Here is a 13,960-nt window from a genome sequence, read left to right as displayed (position 1 = left end):
GAATTGAGATAAGCATGGATTGATATTTCGGCAGCATGCCTTTATCGAAACAACAGCAGACGATGGCTATGAGAATTGCATGGAAGGTGGAATCGCGATACGCACCATGGCTGGTCTGCGGCTCGATGGTTCTTCATGTACTTCGGCATCCACTGTAAAGGAAGTGAAGGTTTGTGTCAACGGACTGGTGTTTTCACACGCTATCGTGCCTGACGTGCGTTGCTCATGCTGCTACATGTTCTTTCTATCTTGCACCATCAGTTGTGCCTGGCAGCTTGCCTTTTGCACATTACGGACCGCCCGGATACTCAGTTTCGTTTCTTGCGGATATTACATGTGACGTACTCTGCATTGCAGTCAATCTAGCCCCGTCATTATCTCTACGGTAAGCTGCCGTTTCGATCTTCAACATTCATTCTTAAACCTCAGGACGCGACATTCTAGCTCGGTGTCACGGATCTGGGGAGAGCAGTAGGCGCCCGAGGCTGCTGCAACTGAGACGGGTCAGCGGCCGCAGGGTCGCCGCGTGTGGAGACGGACGTGACCAACAGGGAGTGGCCGTGAGAGCCCAGCTGGGGATCCATCGCCAAACGGTCGTATGTGGAGGGATCGGACCGTGACCTAAGGCCACCAGCGACTTGTAGCTGGCGCTTAAAAGCGAAGGCGTTGTGGAGAAGGCATCAGTTGCACTGCATTCCCTGCCATCAAAATGTGTAGCATGAAGGTGCGCACAAGTGATTCAGCAGCAAAAACTACGATATTGGTCGCTATGGTGGTCATCTCATGTGCATTTGTGTGCATAAAATATTAATGAGGTGTCAGATTCAGATTATGAATCATAATTGCAGGAGCTACATAGCTAAGAGAAACTTGTCGAAAACAGTTAAAGATCTGATATCAGTTCCGATCAGCAATGCGTTTCATTATGTATAAAGTACCACATTTTCGTTCCCAGGTCTTGGTCGTCGTCGCCGCCCTGGCCGCCGCCGCCGCCGCTGCCCCGGCTCTTGACTCCCCGGCGTACCATCCGGAGCCCCATTACAAGGAGGAGGCCAAGCCGTTCGCCTACGACTACGCTGTCAGCGACCACTATACCGGCACCAACTTCGTCAAGAAGGAAGAAAGCGATGGCCACAACATCCAGGGATATTACTCGGTGGCTCTGCCCGACGGCCGTGTCCAGCACGTCAAGTACGTCGCGGACAACTACGGCGGCTACAACGCTGAAGTCACCTACGAGGGAGAGGCCCAGTACCCCGAGTATCACCCCGCTCCTGCCTACAAGGCTGCTGCTCCGGCGTACAAGACTGCTGCCAATGTTTACAAGCCCGTGTACAAGTTCGCTACCCTCGCCCATCAGTCAACCGTCACCACTGCCTATCAGCGTACTTCCCCGTCCTACAAGGCTACCACTCCGGCCTACAAGCACGCCTTTAAGCCTGCTGCCCCAACATACGGGACGGCTGTCCCTGCTTATCAGGCAACAGCACCTGCCTACCAGTCCACTGTCCAGGCCCACCAGCCTGACTTCAAGCCTGCCGCCCCTGCGGACAATGCCCTTCCTCTTTCCTACACCCCTGCGGCTCTGGCCTACACAACTGCTGCCCCGGCCTACACAACTGCTGCACCGGCCTACACAACTGCTGCCTCGACCTACACATCTGCTGCTCCGACGTACACATCTGCCACCCCGGTAGACAAATCGGAGGCATCTCCGTATAAGTCCTCGACCTCTGCCTACAAGTCTTCCCACAAGGTTGCTGTCCCGAGCTTGAAGCCGGATGTGACGTATTAAAAGCGAGCATGTTGTGTTGACGTTTTGAAACTGTGCGTTGTTATGTGACATTATGTGTTGTGCATGCGAGGAATGTTTAGATAAAGCAGTGTTTTTTTTTACGCTGGTCTTTTCTGTTAGTATAGACATATCAACAAGTAATGCATTCTGGGAAGATGACACAGCTGTGATCTACGGTATGTGATAATACTTGCGGTGTCGCATTCCAGATGTACTGTAGTGCACGTTGCAGTACATAAGCAATATTTGGATTAACTCGTCCTTGCACAGTAAACATGATTGACCTGGAAGAGGACACAGTGTTTGAGTCACACTCTTTCCAAACATGCGCATTCGGCCCAAATTGATCGCACGACCGATTATCCATTAGACAAGAACTACATCACTTCAAGGGTTGGATCAGAACGTGTTGCATATTTAATCGTTATGTCACAAATTGGGCGGCCATTTGTGCAAGTGTTCTGCGTGAGTGTAGGCGCTCTTCTAAAGTACTTGGATGCGACTTGAAAACACCAGCAGTCACACTAGCAGGCCATCCATCAGTCACACTGACAGGTCATCAGCCCTTGGAATCAGAAGATGAACATGCTGAACTTTGTTCTATCGCCTCAAGACGATCAGAAAGAAAAGCTGCTATTTCGACCCGGTAACGCGGTAAGCTGCATTTCAGCGACGTGGTACCATATCGGGCGTTCACCCAGTCACACCAGCAGGTCATCAGTCAGTCACACTAGCAAGTCACCAGTGGGTCACACAAGTCATCATCCAGCCACCCTCGCAGTTCATCAGGCTGTTACACTAGCAGCTCATCAGTCAGTTACATTAGCCTTTATCAGACAGTCACACTAACCGGTCATCAGTCAGCCACACTGATAGGTCATGAATCAGTCAGCAGCAGGTCACCAGTCAGTCACACTGTTGAATTATCAGTCAGTCACATTTGCAGCCCATCAGTCAGTTACACTTGATATTCATAAGTCAGCTACACTTACAGGTCATCAGCAACTCGAAACTGAAGATGAAAACCTAAGTTTTGTCCTATCGCCGAGTGATGATGCAGAACAAAAATTTGTATTTCCACTTGGTAGCGCAATAAGCTGAATTTCAAAGATGTGGTGCGGTGCTTGGTGTCCACCCAAGCTGCCCTGTCACCCAAAATGATTTTAACGAATACCATGGCGCAAAACGTCGTACGTATCCGATGTTTTAATGACACCTACGCCAACGTTTTCAGTCACGAGAATCGACGTACGGTACAGACTAGCAGCATTGAAGCTCTTTTCAGACCAGCGCGGACGGCGCGAGGGCCACATCCGTCGCAAACAAGCAGGCAGTGTTCGGTTTATTTGTTGCGTGTTACCGCCAGCTCAGCTCGGCTCGGCATCGAGGTGGTCAGCAGGCGCACAAGGAGCCGCGGGGCGATGGCAGTGACGCGTGCCGACAGACCTCCTCGACATCCACCGAACGTCAGAGGCGAGCTGGTGCCGGCGAGGCGCGCCAGAGGCCGCCGGCCCACCCGAGGCAGCTCGAGCGGCGGAGCCCGGACCGAGCCGTCGCAGCGCCGGCGCAGCACACCTCCTGAACAGGAGCACCAGGGAGTGGATTGAGCACGAGTCGCCGACCACGGCGAGTTAGCGGCTCTAAATGGAAAACAGCATATTTCGATGCGACGCATCTAAATTGTCCTCACACGTCTGCTGATGATCTGGTGCAGCTTCGCAAAGCATATTTAACATAATTCCCCAACCGCCATATGGGCAATAAATTGCTCTAGAATACGTCAGGACAAGGAAGACAACCGCTATCTTGGCGAGCGGAAACAACAATATCTTGCGAGTCTTTACGGCAGGCGTCATGACTTAATGACCCACACAGATATCACAAGTCACGTAACCCCATAAAATGACAGCTTGGTTTCTCGTAGCTCTGCATACGTAGCGTACACGCTTGTCACGTTTTGGACGTCGTCCAACGACCAGGGAGATCTGCTCAGCCCTCAGACGGTCGCCGGTCAGAGATGTGTTATACGACCATGTGCTGAGACCACCTGTCCACAAGTAAGACCACCTGTAAGACCACCTGTCAGGCCGTTTCAGCGTGATACTCCCATAGGTCACCCCTTGTAATAAGGAGAGAAATTTGGTTTTCTGAAAAAAAAATGTTGAATTATTTTGCAATCATCCAGAAAATTTAAAGAGCTTCCAAAGATACAACGCTGTAAGCACCACGATTCCATGAACGGACATCATTAGCTGGTCATTATAGATATTATTGTGGTATATAGCTTCGGTTTATGAGGACGTCGCTTATCACAGCCAGATGAGAGATACTTTGGCGGTGAAAAACCCAAAATTATCTCCGTCCATCCCGCACATTTAACACACATTTGTCATTGAAGTAACGCGTGGAAAGAAACGAAAAACATCATGACACACACACGGATATATTTCAATAGGCACCCGTTCTAATCCCGTAACTAGTACGCCGTAGACTTGTATGCCGGGGCAGGATGACCGTAAGCAGGCTTCTGGACAGACTTGTAGGTCGGGGCAGCAGCCTTGTAGACAGGAGCGGGGTGATACTCGGGGTACTGGGCCTCTCCCTCGTAGGTGACATCAGCGTTGTAGCCGCCGTAGTTGTCGGCGACGTACTTGACGTGCTGGACGCGGCCGTCGGGGAGAGCCACCGAGTAATAACCTTGAGTGTTGTGGCCATCGCTCTCCTCCTTCTTGGCGAAGTTAGTGCCGGTGTAGTGATCGTTGACGGCGTAGTCGTAGGCGAACGGCTTGGCCGCCTCCTTGTACTGGGGCTCCGGATGGTAAGAGGCCGGCTCATGGGAGGGGGCCGGGTGGTAGAGGGCCGGAGCGGGCTTGTAGCCCAGCGTCTCCGGTGCCGGGGCGGCGGCGGCGACGGCCAGCACGGCGGCAACGACGAGGAACTGCAATGCCGTAGAGGATGTTAGACGGATCAAGCAGTCATTTGAACAGAGCAGGTTTGCTACCATACTTCCGTGCAGTTTAAGATGTATCGCTAATCCCAGGGTCTACATAGTTTCAAATTGACTGTCTCGCAGCCAACAGGACACCATATCAATGATATTATTCCAGTACCTACCTGCATGGTGTGTTTTGATTGCCGGGTGTGCAGTGCAAGTGGTGTCTGCTCCCTTGGTGCTTTCGCTTTTATAGGTCGGCCGCTAACCACTGATAGACGGTCACGGTCAGATTCCAGTGAACGGACGCCTCCAACGGTGTCACCGGCTGCGCTGACGAATTCGCACGGAATTCCTGGTACACGCCCACCTCCTAGAACCTGACGAGAATATACTCATGACTTTGTATATGGACAGGTCATTTACTTTTCGCAGGTAAGCTGGACGATAAATGGCAGAGAACATGTAGCTTGTGACGCAGCGGGTTGGTATCGATCTTTCTTGGCGATGCACTGAACTCAGAGCAATCATACCAGCAATTCGGAGGGACGTGTTGAGGCAGTTAATATTTCCCTTTAATCCCCAACTAACAGCTTCTCTGGCCGCGACCAAGTCACATTTTGGCCCGATCGTATGACATCCGATTTGCTACATTTCTGGTCGTTGTTAATTGTGACGTGGGTTAAATGCGACGAGAATTCAGAATTTGAGAACATAGGTATGGTATAAGCGTATGAGAATGGAAATTTGTGATAGTTTATGTCATGAAGATGTCATCCCACACATCATTTCTCAAACAAACTCAGGTGGGAGCAGAAGCTGGGGGTCAAGCAGATGCATGCATGTGCATGTTTTGTTTCGAAGTGTGTTGTGGGTAATTAAGCTCTCAATTGACTTTAACAGCTATGAATCGTGTCCTTTTCAAACGTATCGACGCCACGCATATCGGCATATGTCATTTTCAAATGCGACGATGTTGCCGCACACATAATAAGGCTTTACACGGCAACATCCGGTTGTGGTGTAGACGAAATCTTGGTTTTTTTCTAATAAGTCTAGCTGAAAGCCTTCGATGCCCAAGCATTCCACGGTGTCGAAGTTTTTTACACGTAGGTAAGCCGTGTTGGGGAAATCAAAATTACGTAGGTTGTCAAGTGCAACTGGGAGGAACATTGTGCGTATAAATAAGACGGCAGGACTAGTTTTATTCTTCGTAGGAAAGAAACCAGGAGAATGGAGAGACAGATGCGTTTCTATTCTGAAAACATGCTCTGGTCGAAGAAATTGACGAATGACGAATATCAACGCACCTATCTGTCTATTTTCCCAATTTTTCTACGAGAAATACGGCTATTACTACTATCTAGAGTAAATCAGCATGACATGCAGCTAGAATGTGTTAACAGGCAAAATATATGATCGCGAAAAAGTTTATATCAATTTGGAGCGTATTAAAGATTCGTTCAGGCTATGATATGCTACGGCTCTGTTGAAATGTGATGCAACAAAACGAATTCTTCAGAGGTGGTACACCAACTGATATCATGCTCTTCTTTTGAAAAGTTTGTAAAATGAGCCACGAAATTCGGCAAGGGAGTGTTTTAAAAGGGTGTTAATAGAAATGCCTGTGCTGGAAAAGTTTAAAACAAGATGGAAATTAAATGTAACCAACTAATAACATATATACACCGGAACATTGGCGGAACAAGAACGAGGCAAAACCGCCTGATGATTATTGCCTTATTTTCGCTTAACGTTAGCGTGACGTCACTGGTGCCAAGACTCTCATGCGCATGCGCGACTGGCCGCTAGACCCCGAACATAATGAGGCAAACGGAAACTAGAATCGGTGGTGCGTATAGTCACCAAGTCATTTTTAGGACAGTCGCGCGTATAGTCAACAAACCATTCTTAGGAAGGTGCATATGACCAGTGTACCGGTAACGTATAATTTTTGGCAAACATCATGATGGGATTTGCAAGCCTAGGCGGCAAGCTATTAAAATGCAATACCATGCAATTTGAAGATAAACATAAGAACCTTATACGCAATGAAACGGCACGAGCATCAAGCTGCCCTTTTGAAAATTTGATCGGAACCCTCTGAGTTGATGGATTTCTGGCACCAAAGCCCACGCTATGCAACGCTTGTTGTGTGGGCCCTGACCCCTACCATCCGATCGCGCTTTTCCAGGCAACGACAGTGTTTTGTGACGAGAATTTAACGTGCCCCAATGCTCGGCATGGTCCGTCCTGCCCTCTGACGTCAACTGACCTTTAGCACGACCGCTGCCGCCGGCCGCAGGCCACACCTGTGAAGGACAAATGGCGAGCGCCTAAAGCGACCCCATCTCACCCTGCCACAGGTGGGTGAATCGGACGGCAGGCGCTGTAACCAACTGAGCATTCATCCCAATAAGAAACCGACTTAGTGGCAGACGTATCCGACCAGCGAACCGATAGTGTAGACTTCAACGAAGCTTGACGAAGTGTGTGATAACCTCAAGCAGCAACCCATTGCAGTGCACTTCGAACCTACACGGCCTCGTGCCCCGTGGTCCTGACACCGCCGGTGGTGCGACGGAGTGGCGGGCGTGGGGTGTCTGTTGTCTGCTGCATTTAATATTGCTTGCGGTAAGTATTTCAGTTACTTTGTCGTCAAGGGACTTACTTAAAGAAAGATGGCGCGTATGCTTTTTGTATGCATAGGCTCATAGCAGTTTTACCAGATAAGCGGAGGTCTGTGCGGGAAGAGTTTTGCCGTGCACGCACCTCGATAAGGCGGATAATATTTTGTATGTGTAAGGTACCTTCATACCTACCTATCCCCATAATGTACATTGATTCACAGGTGGTGATGCACCATCTGGCTAGATCTGGCTTTTATGATGAACGTATGACGTCATGAGGCTATTGGCAAACAACCAGATTGCGCTGCCGTTTGCATACCTTGATCACGAACCGTGTTTTGTGATAAATTCCATAGGCATTTATGTATCTTAAGATTATGAATCTCTGAGGAAAATATAAGAACAACGTAAAAAGGGCTAATGCACGCACAACGAAGGCATGCAGCACAAATTCTTCGCATAAATAGACGACGCCAACTTTACGGTGCGGCGAAGCCGACAGGTGAGTCGCTTTCCAGTTCAGAGGAAACTCAAACATAGCAACTCTGGTGGATACTCTGATAACGTAAAAACGATCTTTGGCGTTATCAAACGATGACGTAAAGAAGAGCATCTTTGTTTAGTAGTGGAATTGCGCTATTAACAGCAATCTTTTGTACTTCGCATCGCGTGGCAGGAGTGGAGCGTGTATTAAGGAGTGGCTACGGATCCGTGCCAAGCCACATTGGCACCAGCCCAGCGGATCACAGCATGCTGGGAAGGGGGCGGGGGGGGGGGGCAGTCTGTTCAGTGAGGTGACCGTGGCCTTCGTCGATGGTTGGCGGCCGACCTTTAAAAACGAAAGTACTGCAGAAGCAGGCACTAGTTTCACTGCATACTCGGCCACCAAAACACAACATGCAGGCATGTGCTTGAGCTATATTGTTGATGCAGTAATTTGTCGGATGCTAGGGATTTTTTCGACAAATGCATCGTGGTCAGAAAAATAAAAAAAATGCTAGAATGAGCGAGTCATTGATAACATATCTTCTATGACATTGCAGGTCTTCGTCGTTGCCGCCGTGCTGGCTGTTGCAGCTGCCGCCCCAGCTCCAGATACACCGGTGTACAAGCCCGTCCCGGCCCACAAGCCGGCCTCTTACCATCCGCAGACCCAGTACAATGAGGAGGCCAAGCCTTTCACTTACGACTACGCCGTCAACGACCACTACGCTGGCACCAACTTCGCCAAGAAGGAGGAGAGCGATGGTCACAACACCCAGGGATATTACTCGGTGGCTCTTCCCGACGGCCGTGTCCAGCACGTCAAGTACGTCGCAGACAACTACGGCGGCTACAACGCTGAGGTCACCTACGAGGGAGAGGCCCAGTACCCTGAGTATCACCCCGCTCCTGTCTACAGGGCTGCTGCCCCGGCCAACAAGCCTGTCCACAAGCCTGCTTACGGCCATCCCACCTCGGCATACAAGCCTGTGACGTACTAGTCGTAGGGTGAGAACGGCTACTTATTCAAACTTATGCATGCTTGCGTTATGATGGTTTCCGTTTTTGTCCTGCGTTATTTCAATAAACAACATTGTTTCGAGTCGTGCCGTTTTAACGAAGGTAATTACACGCCCTCCACCCCGAAATGTCTTTGATCTGATAGTGAGAGGCGACGTCCGCATAAACTGAAGACAACGACCACATGCCGCTTTATAATGGCCTTTACCAACGACCTATCATGGACTGCTGGTGCTCGGAGCGTTTCAGCTTTGCAAGGTTCCTTAAATCTTCGGTTTGATTGTAGAAGAATTCAAAACATTTCATTTTCCTGAAGCGCAGTTTCTGTTATCAATACAAGCGTCCTGTGATAGCATCGCGCTGAAACTGCCTGTCAGGTGGTTATCAGCACGTGGTCACCAATAACCTCTGGCCTATGACCGTCTGCGGGTTGAGATCTTGCTGTCTTTTGTTGTCGGAGCTACCCCCGGACTGTGCCAAGTGAGTACAGTATGTCTACAGTGTCGCCAGGTGATCAAGGTGTCACTAATGTGGAAAATGGGCTCTCGATGTCCAAATGGGCCACGGAGTCATGGCATCTCCCGTGAGGACTCTTAAGATGCTCCCGTTTCTAGTCGCTACAACTCCCAATTTTAGTAGTTGCCTTGAAGTGTTTAATGCGCACTCGGGTGGGGATCATTTGACCCTCCGAAGATTTTTCCGGAATGCTTTCCGAAGGTGAGGCTTAGCTGCTTGAAATTTTGCATAGCTGTAGACAACTGGATAGCGGATCGTTTGGTGTCGTTTCATAAACTTGGATGTACCTTGTAAGGTCGCTGACTTCGGCAGGTCAAATTGGATTCAGCGAAGTCATTTTCTAGAAAATCGTTCAATATTATGCAACAGCGGAGTGTCAGACAAAATCGTAAATCTCTGAAATTATTCTTTTAGTCGACACAAAAATTGAATGAGCAAATTAAATCAACCAAAAGTCAGGTATAAAGGTCAGACCAAGGTAAAACCAATCTATTTTATTACCATAGGGTTTGCTGTACGGGATTTGTTTCGCTTCTGGTGCTCATTTTAAATTGATTAACAACAGAAACCGCATTGCGTATCTTCAATACACTTTCTAGAGGTCAGAATAGCTCCCTGACCTAAAATAACCCAAGGCAACATTTTTTCTTATGAAACATACCGCATTGCTTAATCTTTGTCGCTTATTCGAATGCAAAAATCAAAGCAGTCTTCCATGATTTAGGTCAGCATGATCTTCAAAATGCCAAACAATGTCACTGACATTCAATGGGCATGTGACCATTCTTCTAGGCTAGGTGTTTAGGTTCTGGAGCATTTGAGAAACCAGCCTGGAGTTTGACTTTGTTGAACGTTATTTGTCACGAGGGTCACGACCCAGGAGCATCAAGCTTTAACATAAGTGAGCTCGCGCTCAGGCCAACACACCATGTCAAGTTGATGACTCTTGCCCTCTCAGTTCCTGAGATCTCAGGGGGTCAAATTGACCCCTACCCAAGCAAAGGATATCCAAACGGCCATCCGGACGCGTCTTAAATCAACTCATCCCTGACATGGCGCATGGACAGCCAGGGTTAATCTTGCCAAGTGGTGCAGATCGCCAACACAGCCATGTAGGTGACTAGAGATGTGGCGCACGAAGAACAGGTTGCTGTCGATCTACAGTAAACGATGCGGTCTAAGTCCATGTCCAAATCAATGTCTATCATGGACGCGATGCGAACGCAAGGAGCAGAAAAAAAATGACGACCGTACGTCCAAATCATAGATTCATTACAGAAAGACATAAGGCATGGCTTAAGTGTTTTTTTTCATGTCACCGGGACGCGAAAAGCAGAACTATTATAATACTTAAAGTTGCGATCTTAAGATCTGTCTGTAGAAGCGACAACCACTATCCCTTGCTTAAATGGCGCCGCTGCTGCGGGTTGAATATGGATCGTTTTATTACGTCGTATTCCCATATACTTTCCTAATTCCTGACTCCCATCATGCCAGCCGCTCAAGCTCAAATTCGTGATAATGTTTATGACCTTTCTCACCCGGAAAAATGAACTTCTCAATGCATCGGGGAGCACGGCATTTGTCTTCTCGTGTGTATTTTTGTGGTGTGGTCTCCTACCTGGATTTGACACGGAAAGGCTTAGTTTTCCCCGTAAGAGCAAACCACTAGAACAGTAGTGCGATGCCATAGACAGGAATATATGCCGTCATGTGGCTATAAGCTCTTTGTTGTATATATCGTAGGCAACAAAAAATACACCTAGACAAGAGAGTAGTAATAGCCCTATTCCCCGGAGAACACAAGAACAGGAGAATTGAGATAAGCATGGATTGATATTTCGGCAGCACGCCTTTATCGAAACAACAGCAGACGATGGCTATGAGAATTGCATGGAAGGTGGAATCGCGATACGCACCATGGCTGGTCTGCGGCTCGATGGTTCTTCATGTACTTCGGCATCCACTGTTAAGGAAGTGAAGGTTTGTGTCAATGAACTGGTGTTTTCACACGCTATCATGCCTGACGTGCGTTGCTCATGCTTTTACATGTTCTTCTATCTTGCACCATCAGTTGTGCCTGGCAGCTTGCCTTTTGCACATTACGGACCGCCCGGATACTCAGTTTCGTTTCTTGCAGATACTACATGTGACGTATTCGGCATTGCAGCCAATCTAGCCCCGTCATTATCTCTACGGTTAGCTGCCGTTTCGATCTTCAACATTCATTCTCAAACCTCAGGGCGCGACGTTCTAGCTCGGTGTCACGGATCTGGGGAGAGCGGTAGGCGCCCGAGGCTGCTCCAACTGAGACGGGTCAGCGGCCGCAGGGTCGCCGCGTGTGGAGACGGACGTGACCAACAGGGAGTGGCCGTGAGAGCCCAGCTGGGGGTCCATCGTCAAACGATCGTATGTGGAGGGATCGGACCGTGACCTAAGGCCATCAGCGGCTTGGAGCTGGCGCTTAAAAGCGAAGGCATTGTGGAGAAGGCATCAGTTGCACTGCATTCCCTACCATCAAAATGTGTAGCATGAAGGTGCGCACAAGTGATTTAGCTAAAACTACGATATTGGTCGCTGTGGTGGTCATCTCATGTGCATTTGTGTGCATAAAAGATTAATGAGGTGTCAGATTCAGTTTATGAATCACAATTGCAGGAGCTACATAGTTAAGAGAAACTTGTCGAAAACAGTTAAAGACCTAATATCAGTTCCGATCAGCAATGCATTTCAGTATGTATAACGGACCAGATTTCCGCCCCCAGGTCTTCGTCATCGTCGCCGCCCTGGCCGCCGCCATCGCCGCTGCCCCGGCTCCTGACTCCCCGTCGTACCATCCGGAGCCCCATTACAAGGAGGAGGCCAAGCCGTTCGCCTACGACTTCGCTGTCAGCGACCACTATACCGGCACCAATTTCGTCAAGAAGGAAGAAAGCGATGGCCACAACACCCAGGGATATTACTCGGTGGCACTGCCCGACGGTCGTGTCCAGCACGTCAAGTACGTCGCGGACAACTACGGCGGCTACAACGCTGAAGTCACCTACGAGGGAGAGGCTCAGTACCCCGAGTACCACCCCGCTCCTGCCTACAAGACTACTGCTACGGCGTACAAGACTGCTGACAATGTATACAAGCTCGTGTACAAGTCCGCTACCCTCGCCCATCAGCCAACCGTCACCACTGCTTATCAGCCCACTTCCCCGTCCTACAAGGCTACCACTCCGGCCTACAAGCGCACCTTTAAGCCTGCTGCTCCAGCCTACGGGACAGCTGTCTCTGCTTATCACGCAACTGTACCTGCCTACCAGCCCACTGCCCAGGCCCATCAACCTGACTTGAAGTCTGCCGCCCCTGCGTACAATGCTCTTCCTGTTTCCTATACCCCTGCTGCCCCGGCTCACACATCTGCTGCACCGGCCTACACAACCGCTGCACCGGCCTACACATCTGATGCCCCGGCCTACACATCTGCTGCCCCGGACTACACATCTGCTACCCAGACAGACAAACCGGAGGCCATTCGATACAAGTCCTCCACCTCTGCCTATAAGTCCTCCCACAAGGCGGCTGCCCCGGGCTTCAAGTCGGATGTGACGTACTAGAAGCGAGCATGTTGTGTTGGCGTTTTGAAACTGTGCATTGTGATGTGACGTTATGTGATTTATATATATATATATATATATATATATATATATATATATATATATATATATATATATATACAAGGAACGTTTTGATAAGACAGCTTTTCTGTGAGCTAGTCCTTTCTGTTGCCATACACACATCAACAAGCAATGCATGCTGGGAAGATGACACGGCCGTGGTCTAAGGTATCTGATAATACTGGCGGTGTCGTGTTCCAGAAGTGCTGCGGTATACGTCGCAGAACGTAAACAATACCTGGATTAATTCGTCCGCAGCAGTAATGCTACATATTGGTAGACCTTTGAGAAAATCCTCACACATTAAGCTTCGGTTGACCTGGAGCGAAGGGGCAGTGTTTGAGTCACACTCGCTCCAAAAATACATATTCGGCATTGTTTGATCAGATGGCTGATTATTCATGAGACAAAAGCTACATGATTTGAAGACTAGGTTCAGGTCGTTTTTCATATTTGATAATCATGTCCACATCGTCGACGGCCATTTGAGAAAGGTGTTCCGTGTGAGCGTCGGTGCTCCTCTAAAGTATTTGGATGCGATTTGAAAACACTGGCAGATCATCAGTTAGTCACACTATTAGGTCATCAGTCAGTCACACTACCACGTCATCTATCAGTCACCCTGGCAGGTCATCAATCAGTGACACTGACAGATCCTCATTCAGGCACACTGGGAGGTCATCACCCAGTCACCTTAGCAAGACACCAGTCAGTCACACCAGCAGGTCATCAGTCATTTACACTAGCAGGTCATCAGTCAATCATGCTGGCAGGTCTTCAGTCAATCACGCCGGCAGGTGTTCATTCAATCACACTGGCAGGTCATCATTCAGCCCCATGCTCCTCTGACCCATTTGCGTATAACACCGATGTGTGAATTTACTTTTCCTGCCATTGCTGTCTGCGACGTTTTTGCGGT

The 13,960-nt window shown here is 49.1% G+C and overlaps 1 protein-coding gene across 1 annotated transcript in view; it reads left to right on the top strand.

Moving 5' to 3' along the window:
• Positions 1–13,960, top strand: part of LOC119092919 (cuticle protein 21-like) — a gene marked incomplete at both ends in the record, with an annotated part of 88,532 nt that overhangs the window by 62,640 nt on the left and 11,932 nt on the right. Inside the window, one exon of the mRNA XM_037215817.1 lies at positions 12,142–12,377. Coding sequence (XP_037071712.1) covers positions 12,142–12,377 — 236 coding nt within the window. The remainder of the gene's footprint in view (positions 1–12,141; positions 12,378–13,960) is intronic.

Source organism: Pollicipes pollicipes, unplaced genomic scaffold (genome assembly GCF_011947565.3).
Source record: "Pollicipes pollicipes isolate AB1234 unplaced genomic scaffold, Ppol_2.1 Scaffold_3671;HRSCAF=4307_pilon_pilon_pilon, whole genome shotgun sequence".
NCBI classification, from domain to species: Eukaryota; Metazoa; Arthropoda; class Thecostraca; order Pollicipedomorpha; family Pollicipedidae; genus Pollicipes; species Pollicipes pollicipes.
This window is presented reverse-complemented; position numbering and strand designations above follow the sequence as displayed.